The 20,378-nt window shown below is 47.0% G+C and overlaps 1 protein-coding gene across 1 annotated transcript in view; it reads right to left on the minus strand.

The window, feature by feature from the left end:
• AXDND1 (axonemal dynein light chain domain containing 1) overlaps positions 1–20,378 on the minus strand; it is an 81,297-nt gene that overhangs the window by 47,054 nt on the left and 13,865 nt on the right. The window contains exons 3-9 of the mRNA XM_065555655.1: positions 18,998–19,098; positions 17,896–18,004; positions 15,315–15,397; positions 14,169–14,225; positions 13,937–14,045; positions 13,008–13,129; positions 68–208 (exon numbers count right to left, since the gene is read on the minus strand). Of these exons, the coding sequence (XP_065411727.1) occupies positions 68–208; positions 13,008–13,129; positions 13,937–14,045; positions 14,169–14,225; positions 15,315–15,397; positions 17,896–18,004; positions 18,998–19,098 (722 nt within the window). The remainder of the gene's footprint in view (positions 1–67; positions 209–13,007; positions 13,130–13,936; positions 14,046–14,168; positions 14,226–15,314; positions 15,398–17,895; positions 18,005–18,997; positions 19,099–20,378) is intronic.

Here is a 20,378-nt window from a genome sequence, read left to right on the forward strand (position 1 = left end):
CAAGAAGCACGCCCAACAAATCTACTGCACAGAAGGTAGATTTCTGAAGATCAATCATGATTCAGACCTGGTCAGCTGTCCAATAGATTCCTTGAAGTTGTATAACTCTTCTGTAATGTGCCTGTCCATTACTCGTTGCGCCATCATTTCTTTGTAAAGGTTTCTCATCTGTTGGGGGATTCGATCCAGCAGATTCACATACCTCTGCCTGTAATAGAAAGAGACAGTAAACTGGGAAAATTGTCTTACCTTTCTGAGAATCACATCTGCTAATCCAGTATCTAATAAGAGGGTCTTCTTTCCACTGAGTATGGAAATTTCTATAATATAAACTTTGTAGCATTTGAAGCCAGGATTTTAAAATTCTAGGATTATTCAGTTGTGCCAAATACAGGAGCTCTGAGGCCTGGTCTACACTACGAGTTTTGGTCGAATTTAGCAGCGTTAAATCGAATTAAGCCTGGACACGTCCACACGACGAAGCCCTTTTTTTCAACTTAAAGGGCCCTTTAAACCGGTTTCTTTACTCCACCTCTGACGAGGGGATTAGCGCTAAAATCAGCCTTTGTGGGTCGGATTTGGGGTAGTGTGGACGGAATTCAATGTTATTGGCCTCCGGGAGCTATCCCACAGTGCTTCATTGTGACCGCTCTGGACAGCACTCTCAATTCAGATGCACTGACCAGGTAGACAGGAAAAGCCCCACGAACTTTTGAATTTCATTTCCTGTTTGCCCAGCATGGAGAGCACAGGTGACCACGCAGAGCTCATCAGCACAGGTAACCATGATGGAGTCCCAGGATCGCAAAAGAGCTCCAGCATGGACAGAACGGGAGGTACGGGATCTGCTCGCCATATGGGGAGACGAATCAGTGCTAGCTGAACTCCGTAGCAGTAAACGAAATGGCAAAATATTAGAAAAAGTCTCAAAGGCCATGAAGGACAGAGGCCATAACAGGGACGCACAGCTGTGCCGCGTGAAAATTAAGGAGCTAAGGCAAGCCTACCACAAAGCCAGAGAGGCAAACGGAAGGTCCAGGGCCAGAGCCGCAAACAAGCCGCTTCTACGCGGAGCTGCATGCCATGCTAGGGGGTGCAGCCACCACTACCCCAACCGTGTGCTTTGACTCCATCAATGGAGAATCACGCAACAGGGAAGCGGGTTCGGGGTATGAGGAAGATGATGATGAAGACAATGAAGATAGCTCATAGCAAGGAAGCGGAGAAACCGGTTTCCCCAACAGCCAGGATATGTTTATCACCCTGAACCTGGAACCAGTAACCCCCGAACTCACCCAAGGCGTGCTCCCAGACCCTGAAGGCACACAAGGGACCTCTGGTGAGTGTACCTTTGTAAATATTACACATGGTTTAAAAGCAAGCGTGTTTAATGTTTAATGATTAATTTGCCCTGGCAATCGCGGCCAGTACAGCTACTGGAAAAGTCTGTTAACGTGTATGGAGATGGAGCGGAAATCCTCCAGGGACATCTCCAGAAAGCTCTCCTTCATGTACTCCCAAAGCCTTTGCAAAAGGTTTCTGGGGAGGGCTGCCTTATCCCGTCCGCCACGGTAGGACACTTTACCACACCAGGCCAGTAGCACGTAGTCTGGAATCATTGCATAACAAAGCATGGCAGCGTATGGTCCCGGTGTTTGCTGGCATGCAGACAACATCCATTCCTTATCTCTCTTTGTTATCCTCAGGAGAGTGATATCATTCACAGTCACTTGGTTGAAATGGGGTGATTTTATTAAGGGGACATTCAGAGGTGCCCTTTCCTGCTCGGCTGAACAGAAATGTTCCCTGCTGTTAGCCACGCGGTGGAGAGGAGGGGTGAAGTGATCATCCCAGAGAATTGGGTGTGTGTGGGGGGGTAGTTGGGTTTGTGCTGCATGTTAACCCGGAAACCCAGCCCCTCCTTTTACATTGCAAACCCATTTTAAATGGCCAACCCAACGGGTGCTTGGAATGGGAAATGAGGGCGCTACTGTTTGAAACCATTCCCACAAGTTAAGAAGGTTAAAAAAGCCAAAAGACTGTGGCTTACCATGGCTGCCTGCAAGCCGAAATCTGTTGCCTGGCACTGCGTGAGTGATCTCTCACATCAAACCGGCGGGTCCTCAATATAAGAGGAAAAATGTGACCTTGTAACGAAAGCACATTGCTGTGTAATGTGAACAGCAAAATTTAACGTGAAAGAGTGTACCCATTGTTCTCTAAAATGTGTCTTTTTTAACCACCTCTCCCTTCTCCTCCACCAGCTGCAAATGTTTCTCCTTCATAGAGGCTAGTGAAGATTAGAAGGAGAAAACGGCGGACTCGGGATGATATGTTCTCGGAGCTCCAGATGTCCTCCCACGCTGACAGAGCACAGCAGAATGCATGGAAGCAGTCAATGTCAGAGTGCAAAAAAGCACAATATGAACGAGAGGAGAGGTGGCGGGCTGAATCGTGGGCTGAAGAGAGCAAGTGGCGGGCTGAAGAGGATAGGTGGTGTCACCTTGCTGACAGAAGGCAAGAGTCGATGCTCTGGCTGCTGGAGCATCAAACTGATATGCTCCAGCGTATGGTTGAGCTGCAGGAAAGGCAGCAGGAGCAGAGACCATTGCTACAGCCCGTGTAACCAACAGCCCTCCTCCCCAAGTTCCATAGCCTCCTCACCCAGACGCCCAAGAACGCGGTGGGGGGGCCTCCGGCCACCCAGTCACTCCACCCCAGATGATTGCCCAAGCATCAGAAGGCTGGCCTTCAATAAGCATTAAAGTTTTAAAGTTTTAAACTGCAGTGTGTCCTTTTCCTTCCCTCCTCCCGCACCCCTCCTGGGCTACCTTGGCAGTTATCCCCCTAGTTGTGTGATGAATTAATAAAGAATGCATGAATGTGAAGTAACAATGACTTTATTGCCTCTGCAAGCGGTGCTCGAAGGGGGGAGGAGAGGGTGGTTAGTTTACAGGGAAGTAGAGTGAACCCGGAAGGGATGGGGGGGACGGAGGGTTCATCAAGGAGAAACAAACAGAAGTTTCACACCGTAGCCTGGCCAGTCACAAAACTCGTTTTCAAAGCTTCTCTGATGCGCACCGCGCCCTGCTGTACTCTTCTAACCGCCCTGGTGTCTGGCTGCGTGTAATCAGCAGCCAGGCGATTTGCCTCAACCTCCCACCCCGCCATAAATGTCTCCCCCTTACTCTCACAGATATTGTGGAGCGCACAGCAAGCAGCAATAACAATTGGAATATTGGCTTCGCTGAGGTCTATCCAAGTCAATAAACTGCGCCAGCGCGCTTTTAAACGTCCAAATGCACATTCCATCACCATTTGGCACTTGCTCAGCCTATAGTTGAACAGGTCCTGACTACTGTCCAGGCTGCCAGTGTATGGCTTCATGAGGGTAGGCTGGGTCCCCAAGGATAACGATAGGCATTTCAACATCCCCAACGGTTATTTTCTGGTCCCGGAAGAAAGTCCCTTCCTCCAGCTTTTGAAACAGACCAGAGTTCCTGAAGACGCGAACATGATGTACCTTTCCCGACCATCCCACGTTGATGTTAGTGAAACGTCCCTTGTGATCCACCAGGGCTTGCAGCACCATTGAAAAGTACCCCTTGCGGTTTATGTACTCGGTGGCTTGGTGCTCCGGTGACAAGATAGGGATATGGGTTCCGTCTATCGCCCCACCACAGTTTGGGAATGCCATTGCAGCAAAGCCATCCACTATGACCTGCACGTTTCCCAGAGTCACTACCGTTGATATCAGCAGGTCTTTGATTGCGTTGGCTACTTGGATCACAGCAGCCCCCACAGTAGATTTGCCCACTCCAAATTGATTCCTGACTGACCGGTAGCTGTCTGGCGTTGCAAGCTTCCACAGGGCTATCACCACTCACGTCTCAACTGTGAGGGCTGCTCTCATCCTGGTATTCTGGTGCTTCAGGGCAGGGGAAAGCAAGTCACAAAGTTCCATGAAAGTGCCCTTACGCATGCGAAAATTTCGCAGCCACTGGGAATCGTCCCACACCTGCAACACAATGCGGTCCCACCAGTCTGTGCTTGTTTCCCGGGCCCAGAATCGGCGTTCCACGCCATGAACCTGCCCCAGTAACACCATGATTTGCACATTGCTGGGGCCTGTACTTTGTGAGAAGTCTATGTCCATGTCAATTTCCTCATCACTCTCGTCGCCGCGCTGCAATCGCCTCCTTGCCTGGTTTTGCTTTGGCATGTTCTGGCTCTGCATATACTCCAGGACAATGCGCATGGTGTTCATAATGCTCATAATTGCCACGGTGATCTGAGCGGGCTCCATGATCCCAGTGCTATGGCGTCTGGGCTGAAAAAAGGTGCGAAACTATTGTCTGACAGAGGGAGGGGCAAGTGACGACATGGCTTACAGGGAATTAAAATCAACAAAGGTGGCTGTGCATCACGGAGAAACACAAACAACTGTCACACAGAATGCCCCCCCCCAAACATTGAACTCAAAACCCTGGGTTTAGCAGGCCGTTGATTTCACGGAGGGAGGGGGAAGCAAATGAATACAGAACAAATCAGGTCCATCTATTTTTTACATCTTAAGCTGGCAGCAGACGGTGCAGCATGACTGATAGCCATCAGCATCTTCTGGGTGCTTGGCAGAAGATGCTGTACTACGACTGCTAGCCATCATCGTCAAGATGGTTCAATAGGACTGCCGGCAGGACTGAGTCTCCAGGAGACAAAACATGTCTGCCCAGGTGCCTCTGACTGAACTCACTGAGGAATACGACGACGATGGATACCAGTCGTAATACACCATTGTGACAGACCCAGACCAGTGGGGTACAGGAGTCTGGTAGAGGGCAAATATACTGGTCACTGGATGAGTAGTTTTATGTTCCCTGAGTGACCAGAGCAGGGGCTGCACTAGAGTAATCAGGAACCTGCTAGTACCAGTTAAGGCAGGCAGGCTAATTAGGACACCTGGAGCCAATTAAGAAGAAGCTGCTAGAATCAAGTAAGGCAGGCTAATCAAGGCATCTGGGCTTTAAAAGGAGCTCACTTCAGTTTGTGGTGCGAGTGTGAGGAGCTGGGAGCAAGAGGCGCAAGGAGCTGAGAGTGAGAGGGTATGCTGCTAGAGGACTGAGGAGCACAAGCGTTATTAGACACCAGGAGGAAGGTCCTGTGGTGAGAATAAGGAAGGTGTTTGGAGGAGGCCATGGGGAAGTAGCCCAGGGAGTTGTAGCTGTCATGCAGCTGTTACAGGAGGCACTATAGACAGCTGCAGTCCAAAGGGACCTGGGCTGGAACCCGGAATAGAGGGCGGGCCCGGGTTCCCCCCAACCCTCCCAATTGACCTGGACTGTGGGTTCTTCCAGAGGGGAAGGTCTCTGGGCTGTTCCCCAACCCACATGGTGAATCTCTGAGGCAAGAAAATCCGCCAATAAGCGCAGGACCCACCAAGATAGAGGAGGAACTTTGTCACACTGGTGTCAAGAGTGGGATCTTGGGGTGCACAGCGCGGCGGAAGAAGGAGGGTGATTTAAAAAAAACAAAAAGCAAAAAAACCAACAACCCACAATGGATGACATAGTGCGGGCACTGATGCGAGCTACGGTGGCCCAGCAGGAGGCTACCCGTGTCCAGGCAGCCGCCCAACAGGAGGCAGTACGGCTGCAGCAAGAGACTAATCGCCTGCTGATGGACCAGGCTGCTCAAGACCGAGCTATGTTACGGGAACTGGTAAACCAGGTAAAATCCCTTACAGAGCTGAATCGTGCCCAAGATGGGACGCGGCTCATACGGGACAGCCATTGGCTGCAGAAAATGACACGGGAGGATGATGTAGAGGCATACCTTCTGACCTGTGAGAGGACAGCCCTATGGGAGGTCTGGCCTCGAGATCAGTGGTCTGGCATCCTTGCCCCATTCCTGTGTGGGGAGGCCCAGAAGGCCTACCATGATCTGCCTGATGAGGCTGCGGCAGACTACCCCCAGCTGAAAGCAGAGATCCTGGCCAGATCTGGGGTAACGACAGCAGTGCGGGCCCAGCAGTATCACAGTTGGAGGTACCGGGAAGACAAAACCCCGCAGTCCCAATTGTACGACCTCATCCATCTCGCACGAAAGTGGTTGCAAACAGTGGAGACACATAGCTGCATAGTGTCCCAATGCTGAGGAGCCTATGCAGTGTAACCTGGGAAACTGCACAGATCCATGCTCCCTAATCCACCTTGTGGGGGTCTCACTAACCCCACATATGTATACCAAACCAGTGAAACTAAATGGGGTAGGGACCACGGCACTGGTTGATTCGGGGAGTGCTATCACGCTTATCTCAGGGAAGCTCGTGAAGCGTAGTGAACTGCTGCAGGCTAAACGTAGGGGGATAACATGTGTCCATGGGACAGTTAGTTACTACCCCACCATCCCAGTAAAAATCGAGATCCAAGGGAACACGACTGAGGTAGCAACAGGTGTAGTCCCTAAACTCCCATACCCGGTGCTCATAGGGAGGGACTTCCCAGGGTTTGGAAACTTACTCCCAGTAGGGGGATTGGAGAAAGATGGGGACCCTAAAATTGGTGAGGCATCCACAGCAAACTGTCAACCCCCAATCTTCTCTGAAATATCCCCAGATTTGTTCTCCACTCCCAGACACGGTAGAAAGACAAAAAGGGAAAGAAGGGCAGCTAAGGCCTTGGTTCAAGGCCTTAGCTGCCCTTTAGTACCCCATCCCATCATAGAGGTCCCCTTCGAGCGAATAGCCATGGACCTAGTGGGACCCCTGGAGAAGACGGCTCGGGGCCACCAATATATACTTGTTGTTTTGAACTATGTTACTCGCTACCCAGAAGCCGTCTCCCTGCGGAACACGGCCTCTAAAACTATAGCCAAAGAGCTGGTGGGGATCTTTGCCCGAATGGGGCTACCAAAGGAGATATTAACTGACCAAGGAACCCCATTTATGTCGAAGCTAATGAAGGACCTCTGTACGCTGCTCCATATACATATCCTGAGAACTTCGGTCTACCATCCGCAGACTGATGGGTTGGTAGAAAGGTTTAACCGAACCCTCAAGGCTATGATAAGGAAGGTGGTAAGTCGGGATGGGAAGGATTGGGACACCCTACTACCCTACCTTATGTTCGCTATCCGGGAGGTACCTCAGGCCTCAACTGGGTTTTCCCCCTTCGAGTTATTATACAGGCGTCACCCCCGTGGCATACTAGATATTGCCAAAGAGTGTAGGGATATAAAAGAAGGTACTAACAGTGATTCCCCCAAGTGACAGTGACCCCCTCATAATTTGTCCCCCACACTTTAAAATTGTTTCACCAAGTACAAAAATCTTTTGGGTCTTCTGTTAAAACTTGTAAGCTACTGTCTGTAGAAACCATTGATTATATCTATCCTGTGAAAGATACTTTACTACTATGTAAAACTTACAAACAAGTTAACTGACTTTGTTCTTGAAGTAATTGATACAATGTAAACGAACACTATAAGATGTTAAGTGACTTTCACTTCATTCTGCTGCTAGGACAGACCCCCACCCTCTGTGATTAAAGGGCCGGGAGTTTCAAATGAATTAGCACACACCCTGAAAGTGGTGGAGACAGTAAATTAAAATATGGTTAAGATATGGAATGTATGTTGATGAATGCTTGATGTACATAAATGGTTAGGGAGGTGCCAGCCTAGAAAAGGAGTATCCATTGGCAGAAGAATGTGTCAAGTGGATGACCAGAAACCCCCGGAGGGTAAACTGGGATCCACCCCATCACCTGGAAGGATGAGAAACACAAACTTTGGACAGTGTGGAGCCACCAGGAATGTGCCACTTTGGACAGGAATGTGCCATCTGCTGATTGAGTCAGCAACAGCAGGATGAAACAGCTCCCATAGACTAACATAGGAACTAATTCCTATAAGAATGGACTCTAAAGACTGATGACTTTGAGTCTCTGGTTCTGCTGCTAACCTCCAGGAGCATCAGGTGCACCTGACACAGACTCGGCTCCAGCCTCATGACCAAGATACCTGGCCAGTAACTTGGCATGAGCAACTGCTAGGCCGGGAGCTATAACACCTATACAGAACTTGAATGAATGATTGTGTGAATGAACCTCTCTCTCTCTCTCTCTCTCTCTCTCTCTATATATATATATATATATATATGTGTGTGTGTGTGTGTGTGTGTGTGTATAAGAAATAAGTAGTCAAACAACGTTGTTTACTTTTATCTTTTGCTTTATCAGTATATTTACAATAGATGTGGCATCTTTGCCTTATCCCTCTTAATAAGATCCTGCTGGTTTTTATTCTATTGATATAACATTTTGGTGGAGAATTGCGAAAGGGGGAATATTGGTAAAATGCCTCAGTTATAGTAAACATTGGTGTGCACACAGCCGGCTCTATAGAGAGCGGTTCTATTTTTGGTTAACCAAAGCCTACTGACCTCCGGAGGGTAGAGGCTTCCTAAAAGAGCTCATAGAAACTTTAAGCTACAATTAATCTTATCCAAAGTGTTCACTGAGAAATCAGGGGTAACAAGAGCCTATAGGGCAAGGTAAAGCTGCTCGCTGAACGAGATCAGGGGTAGCAGGATAAGATAATTTAGGCTGTGTCACTCGCTGCAAGGATTCAGGGGTGACAAAGGAAACTATACACGTGTTAAAAATGTTTAAGAAAAGACAAGGGAGAACAGTCTCAGAGAGAGGAATGGAGTTTGAAGGAGCTCCAACCTCACCTTTTGTAAAACAAATAACACCCTTTAAACAAATCCTTCAGAGATATGGGCACAGTCCTTGGACTGAACAAGCCCTTGCAGATGCTTGCTCTATTTCGGATCTAGAGGGCAGATTGGCCCAATATATCCTCATATGTAAACCCCCAAATGCAGCAAAAAGAGACGCTGCAGGGATTTGGCTGCTGTGGGAGGCTTGTAATGACAGCTACTTCCATCTAACAGCCTGTAAAGAAGAGAAAATATCTCTAAAAGAAAAACTATCCCAATTGGAAAAAGGGGTAGAAAATTGGAAAGTAATGGCAATAAATTCCCACAATCAAATGGAAATGATAAAACACACCTTACAGGAAAGTAAAAGTAATGAGAGATTCCTGACGGACCAGGTGACAGCCTATAAAGACATAGAAAAAGAAAATCAGGCTTTAATCAAAGAAAACCAGATCCTGCAAGGCATGGTTAAGAAATTAACATTAGAACAGGGCAAAGCCCCGGAAAACCATAATCACTGTGATTCTATTATTAAACACTTGAAACAAAAATTAGGTTTTGCTACCCGCCAAGTAGCGGCTGTCAAATCAGGAGAATGGAACCCTGACGACTGTCAAATTCTAGCAGATTGGGAAGCAGAAATTTGGGACCACCAAGAAGTCTGGGAGGGAGACATTTGGGATAACCCACAGAAGGGTCCTGTAGCCCCGGTGGCAGCTTTAGAGTGGCGCACTATAACTACCCCGAGAGCAGATGCTCAGGGTGGGGGTAACGAACAAATAACAACTATCCCGGCGTCAGCAGCCGACCTAAAGGCAATGGCTGATCACCTAGGTATATTGAACAGGGAATTCTTCTCCCGATGGTGTACCGATGCCATCCTATTAACTGGGAGAGAGGCACTGACCACTACAGAACTCTACCGGCTTATGGGGATATGTGCAGCTCCAGACATAAGAGCTACCCTGGACCGCATTAGAATAACTGAGCCCGCCAACGAATTATCTCTAATGGCAACAAGTTATTATACAGGTGTCACCCCTGTGGCATACTAGATATCGCCAAAGAGATCTGGGAAGAGGAACCCAATGAGGGGAGAAATATAATAGAGCATGTAATGCAGATGCGAGACCGGATAGCCTGGGTTACCCCTATTGTACAGGAACATTTGGAGAAGGCACAGGAGGCCCAGCGAACCCATTACAATCGCCAGGCAAAAGTGCGACAGTTCCAACCAGGGGATCGGGTTATGGTGTTGGTACCCACGGCAGAAAGCAAGCTTCTGGCCCAATGGCAGGGGCCCTATGAGGTGGTTGAACCCGTGGGGGAAGTAACTTACAAGGTGCGGCAGCCAGGACGCAGAAAACAAGAACAGATTTATCACGTTAACCCTCTGAAACCCTGGCATGCACAAGAGGCATGCACAACGGTCCAAAAAGACCTAACCCAGGAAAACAAGCCTTCCAAACAGGTGATAGTGTCTCCCGATTTAACACCAGACCAAAAGAATGAGGTGTCTGAGATGATCTTCTGGAACCAAGATGTGTTCTCGACAAAACCGGGTCGAACAACCGAGACATATCACCACATCGTCACGAACCCTGGGGTCAGAGTAACAATGAGGCCCTATCAGGTGCCAGTGGCAAAAAGGGAGGAAATAAAAGCAGAAGTAAAAAAAATGCTGTAGTTGGGAATCATCGAAGAATCCCACAGTCAGTGGTCCAGCCCAATCGTGCTGGTGCCCAAACCTGATGGCACCACAAGATTTTGCAACGACTTCCGGCAACTAAACAAAGTATCCCAGTTCGACGCGTACCCCATACCTCGCACAGCTGAGCTAGTGGACCGTCTTGGTAATGCCCGGTACTTGACTACCCTAGACTTGACAAAGGGGTACTGGCAGATTCCCCTTGCAGAAGACTCAAAGGAAAAGACTGCGTTCTCTACACCAGAGGATCTTTTTCAATATACTGTCCTCCCTTTTGGACTACATGGGGCCCCAGCTACCTTCCAGCGCCTCATGGACAAGCTATTACGCCCGCATAACAGTTATGCTGCTGCCTACTTGGACGATGTGGTCATTCATACCCCCGACTGGGAAACCCACCTGGAGAAGGTGGAGGCAGTCCTCGATACCTTCAGGCGAGCTGGCCTTACAGCAAACCCTGCCAAGTATGCTGTAGGGTTTACAGAGGCCAAATATCTTGGCTACATTGTGGGAAAAGATTTGGTAAAACCCCAAGTGAACAAGTTAGAGGCCATCCAAAATTGGCCCCGACCAAGTCACAAGAAACAAGTCCGGGCGTTCCTAGGTGTGGTGGGGTATTACCGACGATTTATCCCCCACTTTGCCACAAGGGCAAGCCCCCTGACAGACCTAGTAAAAGCCCGTGGACCTGATCTGGTGAGATGGTCTGACGCAGCAGAGGAAGCATTCACAGACCTACGGACTGCCCTCTGCAGTAACCCCGTACTGATAGCCCCTGATTTCACCAAGGAATTTATCCTGCAGACGGATGCATCGGAAGTAGGGTTGGGGGCCATTCTATCACAGATGGTCAGGGAGGAGGAACACCCAATTCTATACCTCAGTCAGAAACTCCTTCCAAGGGAACAAAAATATGCAGTGGTGGAGAGAGAATGCCTCGCTGTAAAACGGGCCATGGAAAAATTGTGCTACTACCTGCTCAGGTGCAGATTTGTCCTCGTGACCAACCGTGCCCCTCTTCAATGGATGCAGCGGAACAAGGAGAAGAACACAAGGGTGACCAGATGGTTCTTATCCCTTCAACCTTTCCAGTTCCATGTGCAACACAGAGCAGGGAGCCGTCATGGCAACGCCGATGGCTTGTCACGTGTGCACTGTCTGGCATCCCAAGCTGCCCAACCCCTTGGCGTTGAGCAGGGGGGAGGGATATGTGACAGACCCAGACCAGTGGGGTACAGGAGTCTGGTAGAGGGCAAATATACTGGTCACTGGATGAGTAGTTTTATGTTCCCTGAGTGACCAGAGCAGGGGCTGCACTAGAGTAATCAGGAACCTGCTAGAACCAGTTAAGGCAGGCAGGCTAATTAGGACACATGGAGCCAATTACGAAGAAGCTGCTAGAATCAAGTAAGGCGGGCTAATCAAGGAACCTGGGTTTTAAAAGGAGCTCACTTCAGTTTGTGGTGCGAGTGTGAGGAGCTGGGAGCAAGAGGCGCAAGGAGCTGAGAGGGTATGCTGCTGGAGGACTGAGGAGCACAAGCGTTATTAGACACCAGGAGGAAGGTCCTGTGGTGAGAATAAGGAAGGTGTTTGGAGGAGGCCATGGGGAAGTAGCCCAGGGAGTTGTAGCTGTCATGCAGCTGTTACAGGAGGCACTATAGACAGCTGCAGTCCAAAGGGACCTGGGCTGGAACCCGGAGTAGAGGGCGGGCCCGGGTTCCCCCCAACCCTCCCAATTGACCTGGACTGTGGGTTCTTCCAGAGGGGAAGGTCTCTGGGCTGTTCCCCAACCCACATGGTGAATCTCTGAGGCAAGAAAATCCGCCAATAAGAGCAGGACCCACCAAGATAGAGGAGGAACTTTGTCACACCATCTACTGCCAAAAGGCAAGGAGCTGCTACTGTGTAGCAATGCAGTACCACGTCTGCCGGCACCCAGATGACATATGGTGACGGTGAGCTGAGCTGAGTTGAGCGGGCTCCATGCTTGCCGTGGTATGTTGTCTGCACAGGTAACCCAGGTAAAAAGGCGCAAATCAATTGTCTGCCGTTGCTCTGACGGAGGGGGAGGGGCCTGACGACATGTACCCAGAACCCCCTGCGACACTGTTTTTGCATCATCAGGCATTGGGATCTCAACCCAGAATTCCAATGGGCGGCGGAGACTGCAGGAACTGTGGGATAGCTACTCACAGTGCAACGCTCCAGAAGTCGACGCTAGCCTCGGTACTGTGAACGCGGTCCGCCGACTTAATGCACCTAGAGCATTTTATGTGGGGACACACAAAATCGACTGTATAAAACCGATTTCTATAAAACCGGCTTCTATAAATTCGACCTAATTTCGTAGTGTAGACATACCCTGAGAGAATGGTGTAAAAACCTTGATCACAAAGGAGCTCTCAACTGTCCTACTCACAACTTCTCCCACTAGACATCACTTATAGAGAACAGGGCAGTGGTGCGGAGGAGAGTGACAGTTAATTATTCTTAACATTCCTGGAGGCAACATGGTTTTATGAAATACCAGGCTAGTCAGAACACAGCCGTAATCTGAAAGGGAACTCTGTGAATTCTCACCTAAGCTTAGAAAGCAGTTCTCCTCTCTCTGCACAATCCACACTGACCTGTCGAATCAGCTCATGGAACACTATGTTGTAAATGTTCTGCTCTGTCTTCAGAACCTCCAATACATTGTGCAACTGGCAAAAAACAAAACCAGGATCTTTGCAGGCTTTGTCAAGGAATTTACTCTTTGACAGCGATGACTTTGGGATAAAGGAATCCTGGACAAAGTTTGATTTTAAAAAACAAAACCCTTGTGATAGATTTTTTTCAGAAGAAAATGGTAATGTAGAGTGTACTGGAGAAGGAGTCATTGTGCATGAGTTCAACGGTACGGTTTTCAAAAGTGCTCAGTACTGGCCTAACTCTGCTCCCATCAAAGTCAATGGGAGCCTTCTGCTAACTCCAATGGGAACAGTTAGGCAGATACTGAGTGCTTTTTAATATCTCACCCTGTATGTCCAAATCTGCCCCATTTCTGTACATGGAATGCCTGAACATAGCCCTAAGATAGGGAGATTCTCTGACATCCTGTTTCAAGCCTGGACAGGCTTCTGAAAGCCCAGCATTTAACATCTCCAGTCAATTTGCATCGGTAGTGTTCGGTCTCCTTTTGTAGTCACAATCAGGAGATCAGGAATCTGCTGCTTTAATTCTTTCACACTAGCCATTCAAAACAGGTCCCCTGTTGGCAACATTTGCACCAGGAAAGTCCAACACCTAATGCCCTGGAGCCAACCTGTCAGTCTTCATAAATCAGACCAAATCCCAAGAGGATACCCTCAAGAAGGAACAGTCTCCATTAGTAGTACCAGGATGAGAAGGAAGACCCACAGTAGCGTATAGCATTAGAATCAGACAACTGGGAGACCACTTAAATATTGCAGGGGATAAACTCTAGTGTAGAGGAGATGTTATTTCTCAGGATTTTGACAAGACATTACCTGTGAAGGTCCTGTTATCCCAATTTGCTCATCATCTACTCCAGCCTTCTCCAGCATGGTGTCCATCACCTTCATCAGCTGGATGACCTCTAATCTCCCAGATGGTTTCCTAAAATTCCAGGGTAGAAAGGAAGTGCCATTAGTTTATATAAAATGTTACAAGGTATTACACAGAAATTAAATCCATACTGTCACTTTTTCTAATAGCAACGTGGTGCAGGGCAGTACTCACATGGATGGGAATAGCCGCAATCTATTTTCACTATCTTCAAGTAGAGTTGTGTATTTACTGTAAAACAAACATAAATTTTGAAACCTGCCTCAGACAATATTCTGGCTTAGCTGTAGAATTCAGGACTGCCTCAAAGGTGCTGTATAGAATGTAAGCTCTTTGAGGAAGGGACTGCCCTTTTGTTCTGTGTTTGTACAGCACATAGCACAATGGACTTCTGGTGCATGTCTGGGGTGCTACCATAATACAAATACATAAAAAAGTATAACACAATACTAATATTATTATTAATATTACTTATATTAACAACATTATATATCCTGCCACTCAGAAGTCTGGGATTTAATTCCTAATCTCTGTCTTTTATTCCCTGATGGAGAAAGAAGGAAGAGAATTTGAGACTCCAACAAATTTAAGGCATGGTGTTGAGGGTTTAAAAGAGCTCTCTTTAGACTTCTTTGGTCAAAGTTTGGTGAACTCAATTCAAGCCTCACAGCTAGGAAGACTAAAAGGTGGAAAACCTGAGGGGGTAGCTTCAGGATTTCAACTGCGGCACTGAAGATCCACTATGTGGGATGAGAGAACCTGTCTAGCTTTATTGCAGAATGCAGTTCTAAAAGGTAGATAGAGTGTAAAAAGACAGACACACTCCAATTAAACTCATACAAAAGCCAACAAAGACTTTAAGGAGTCTCTCAGCATTGCCCTCAAATGACTGGACAAGATGACCTCTTGAGGACCCTTCCAACCCTATATGTCTGTAATTCCGTGGTCTCATCAGATTTCTACTGCCACATTCAGACCCAACCAGAAATACATTTGACAGCCCAGTTCTTGAGAGGTAGTCAGAGGAATGAAAAAAAAGAGAGGTTTGGCCCTCTTTAGCCATCACACAGCAATGGATGTAAGAGCATTGCTCAGACAGCTCTGCAGGGACAGGTGTTGCCTGACATCTCTTCTGCAGCTGTTTTTCTAGATATGCTCTTAACACAACTGCTAAACCAGACTTTATATACTATTCACCCCTTGATTAGGTTGCATATATTTGGCCAGTGTTCTTGGCCTTGTTACCTTGCCCCACTCTATAGTGCAAGCCAGGCCATTAAACCTTGAGGAGAATTCTCTGTAAACCATACAAGCACTCACTCATCATAATACTCCAAGCCTAAGACTCCTTTGTTCTTCACTATGTGAAATTCTTCAGGGACCAGGCTATCTGCTACACTTGTCTGCAAAGGACAGAACGGAGACATCAGAACATGAAACACATTGGTAAAAGCTCATAGACTCATAGACTTTAAGGTCAGAAGGGACCATTATGATCATCTGGTCTGACCCCCTGCATGCTGCAGGCCATAAAACCGTCCCTACCCCTTCCCTGGACTCTGCTGTTGAAGTCTCCAATCCTGTTTTTAGTGACTGCAATCGGCAGAGACCCTCCTGCTAGAGATCCCTGCCTCATGCTGCGGAGGAAGGCGAAAAACCTCCAGAGGCTCAGCCAATCTGCCCTGGAGGAAAATTCCTTCCCGACCCCAAATGTGGCGATCAGTAAGACCCCGAGCATATAGGCAAGAGTCTCCAGCCCGACCCCGTTAGCCATTATACTATTTACCCACCCTTGCTTGGCTTTCCTTGACTACTATGTTTTACCATTAAACCATTCCCTCCATAAACTTATCTAACTTTATCTTAAAACCAGACAGGTCCGTCGCCCCCACCGTTTCCCTCGGTAGGCCGTTCCAATATTTCACCCCTCTGACGGTCAGAAACCTTCGTCTAATTTCAAGTCTGAACTTCCCCACGGCCAGTTTGTATCCATTCGTTCTGGTATCCACGTTCGTACTAAGCTGGAATAATTCTTCTCCCTCCCTTGTATTAATCCCTCTAATATATTTAAAGATAGCAATCATATCCCCTCTCAGCCTTCGCTTTGTCAGACTAAACAACCCAAGCTCCTCTAGTCTCCTTTCGTACGACAGCTTTTCCATTCCTCTGATCATCCTAGTGGCCCTTCTCTGCACCCGTTCCAGTTTGAGTTCATCTTTTTTAAACATGGGAGACCAGAACTGCACACAGTACTCCAAATGAGGTCTCACCAGCGCCTTGTACAACGGAAGCAGGACCTCCTTATCCCTACTAGATATACCTCGCCTAATGCATCCCAAGACAGCATTGGCTTTTTTCACCGCCACGTCACATTGTCGACTCATAGTCATCCTGCGGTCTACAAGAACCCCTAGGTCCTTCTCCTCTTCCGTTACTTCTAACCAATGCGTCCCCATCTTGTAACTGAAATTGTTATTAGTCATCCCCAAATGCATCACCTTACACTTTTCACTATTAAATTTCATCTTATTTCTGATACTCCAATTCACAAGCTCATTCAAGTCTCCCTGCAGGATATCCCTGTCTTTCTCCGAATTTACAACGCCTCCCACCTTCGTATCATCTGCAAATTTTATCAGCCCACTCCTGCAATCGGTTCCGAGGTCAGTTATAAATAGATTAAATAAAATGGGTCCCAAAACCGAACCTTGAGGCACTCCACTAGTAACCTCCCTCCAACCCGACAGTTCACCCTTTAATACAACACGCTGCATTCTCCCCAGTAACCAATTCCTTATCCACTTCTGGATTTTCATATCGATCCCCATGTTTTTCAGTTTAACCAATAATTCCTCATGGGGTACAGTATCAAACGCTTTACTGAAATCCAGGTATATTAGGTCCACCGCATTTCCCTTATCTAATAAATCCGTTACTTTCTCAAAGAAGGAGATCAGATTCGTTTGGCACGATCTGCCCTTCGTAAAACCATGTTGTAATTTATCGCAATTGCCACTACCCTCCAGGTCCTCAACTAGTTTCTCTTTCAAACTGCACACAAACCCCCACTATCCCCCAGAAGGGATATTTGTTGTGGTTGCTTACAGAGCAAGCCTTATGCAGAAGCTTTTTGTACTGCTTTCCCATTTCTCCATATATGTATTGAGAACCTGGATGATTGGTGCACTTCACAAATCTAAAATAAATGTAAATTAATGACATAAAATAAACGTGTGTCTGAATTCCGACTGTGAGATGGGAGGTTTTCTGCTGCTGAAGAAATTGTATAGCCACAAAAAAAAAAGCAGTGAGTTATTAGATCAAAGGGTAACAGATTAAAAGACTGTGCTGGGTGGGAAACCAGGCCTAAATCCAACACAGATCAACATTAGCCAAACTCTCACAGAGTTAGAGCAATGCAGAGTGCAATTGAAAATCTGCCCCTAAATCTACACCTAAAGCTGGTTCAAATTTAAAATCTTTATAGCCACATCAAAATGGAAGGGTTCAAAATGGAAGCACAGCATTCTGTTCAGTTATGCCTGCAAGAACAGCTTGGCCCCCCATTACAGTTAGTGTGGCTATATTATTGCTTAAAATAATTATGGCTGGAAAAAGCTAGACCTGATAGAGTTTGAACTGAAATCCCACAAAACCAGAGCTCTTGCACCATTCTCTGCAAGCACTCCAGCTGAGACAGGCTGAAAGGGAGTAACTGAATTACACTTTCCACCATTCCCACAGTGACTATTATTATGAATATCTTGCTCTTAAACATACATAAATACTGGGAAAGGTAAAGAAGAATTAGCAGGGTTTCAGACTGGTGAAGAAACCTTTTGATCTCTATGTTCAAGGGCTCAAATGAAATGAGAAAGATTTATCAAACTTTAGCACTCACAGCACTAGTCATGGATGAACCATAACGATGTGGTTCAGCTAAAGGGCTTGCTGGAGACATCTTTCTTTCATCTTCTTTTCCAGCTATGTCATATAGAAACGAGACATCCCTGAGGAAATAGAGGAAAGTGCTTATTCCTTGAGCTCATCACCAGGCACTCCACTTCTCTCCTAATGCTAATTACAGTCTAAGGGAGGATTATTCTGTGCATCCTGATGAAGGCTATACCTGGAATCTTATCACACTTGGCCAATGAAGGGTGACACTGATATTTTTAGCCATCTTAATCATTTCATTGAAGTTGAATCTGCTAGGAACTACTGTCTGCAGTAACACTGGTCAGGGGGTTGCTTTTCAGACTTGTTGCCACTGATGTGCCAAAATATGTGTGTGTCTAATTTCTGGTAAGGACAGCATATGATTGGAACATTACCACTTCTCTGGCATCACTAATGCAATGCACTCCACTTCTCTCCTAATGCTAATTACAGTCTAAGGGAGGATTATTCTGTGCATCCTGATGAAGGCTATACCTGGAATCTTATCACACTTGGCCAATGAAGGGTGACACTGATATTTTTAGCCATCTTAATCATTTCATTGAAGTTGAATCTGCTAGGAACTACTGTCTGCAGTAACACTGGTCAGGGGGTTGCTTTTCAGACTTGTTGCCACTGATGTGCCAAAATATGTGTGTGTCTAATTTCTGGTAAGGACAGCATATGATTGGAACATTACCACTTCTCTGGCATCACTAATGCAATGTTAAATTACAAGGAGCTGCCATAAGGCTATAGGAGAGCTGCATCCTCTTCCAAATCTATTAAATATAGGCAGGGCTTCCTCACAGCAATCCTGGATTATATAAATGTGTGAGACTTGACTCCTGTGGAAAAGAGTAATTCCAAAAAGAATTACTGATCTCAAAGGAAAACACCTTGCCCTGAAAAATCTCTCCAGATTGTTGGGCAGCACTTCCACTTGTTTATTTCCCAGCCAACACTTGAGTGTTTATCACAGCCATTAGACATGAAGAGTAGGGATGTTCCAAGCCCTCATCTTTCTCCACTTTCACCATCTCCCTTACCCCCTGTTCACTTACCTTCCAGCTCCCGTCAGACAGATGGGATGGTCTATGAGGTATTTGAACTTGTTCCTGCGAATGGGATGTTGCCAGAGCCCATCTGGGACACGCATGCTCCCCTGAAGAGCAAGCACAAATATCACTTCTCAGTGAAAACCTAAGGTCAAAGGTCATTCCAGGGGTTACCTAAAGAACTGAGTCGCCTATGCTAGATGGCTGAAGAGAACAATACTATTGACATTCAGAGAAAGAGAAACAGGGAGATATTACTAGGAATATTAACATAATAAAAGGCAAACAGCAAAATGGTTACTAACAATTTTACACATATCACACATAGGGCCCTTCATTTTTGCTTTTTACTGAATTTCTCTGAAAAATTCAGTATTCAGGCACAGGGTGCCTGCACAGAAGAGAGTAACCTCTGGTTGGTGACTGCTACAGTTGCACAGTGGGGCAGCAAGACAGGCAGGAAGTCTGGTCCCAGCAGCTGAGACCACCTGAGCACTGAAGCAACAGGCCCACAGGGAGTGAAAGGCTGCAATTTGGCCCCCCAGTTGGACAGAGCCCCCTGCTGGCCCCAGCTGTTGAGTGCAGCCACATCTGCTTCCCCTGTGCAGTGAGGGAGCAAGATGGACAGGGAGCCCGGTGATAGTCCCTGTCCATTTCTCCTGCTAACCCACTGGCCTTCTTCTCTACTTTCTGGGCGGGGGGGGGGGGAGGTTGTGTTCTCTCATTCCCCATTATTAATCCCGACAATTACCCAGAAAACTGTGAAGTTAATTTTTGCCACTGATTTTCACCCCTTTTTTAAATACGTGTACTAAACACTAACTTTCCTAGGAATTTTAAACAAAATAAAAACCAGAAACAAAGGGCCCTAATTATATAGCATAACCTGTTTGACAGGTTTCCATGAGTCCACATAAGGGCTTCGTTTATATAGTTCTGTGGTTCTGAACATTTTGGAGTTATGTCCCCTTCTTCCCATTTATGACAGACTCTTGCCTGGGACCCCATCTTGTCTTTTCACCCTGTTCATTGCTGCCACATATCACTTGGCATCCATTTGCTCTCTCTCTTTCCCATCTTCTTCCCTCTCTCTGCCACTATTCTACAGGACCCTGTTCTCAATCCCTTTCTACCATACCCTCTCAGTCATTCTCCAGAGTTTGCTATCAACTCTATACTGATGACTTCCACATCTCCCTATCCATCTTCAGTGTTTCTCCAATATCTCTCCCTGAACATCCAGCTGCCATCTCAACATGTCTCAAACTGGACCTCTGTGACACTCAGTACCACAAAGTAGCATGCTGGAACCCCCATATTCACCATTATCATGTGATTATGATATGTTTTGTACAATGCATGCCTTCTGAAGTATCATTTTAAAAGT

This window comes from Chrysemys picta, chromosome 8, assembly GCF_011386835.1.
Source record: "Chrysemys picta bellii isolate R12L10 chromosome 8, ASM1138683v2, whole genome shotgun sequence".
Lineage (NCBI taxonomy): Eukaryota > Metazoa > Chordata > Testudines > Emydidae > Chrysemys > Chrysemys picta.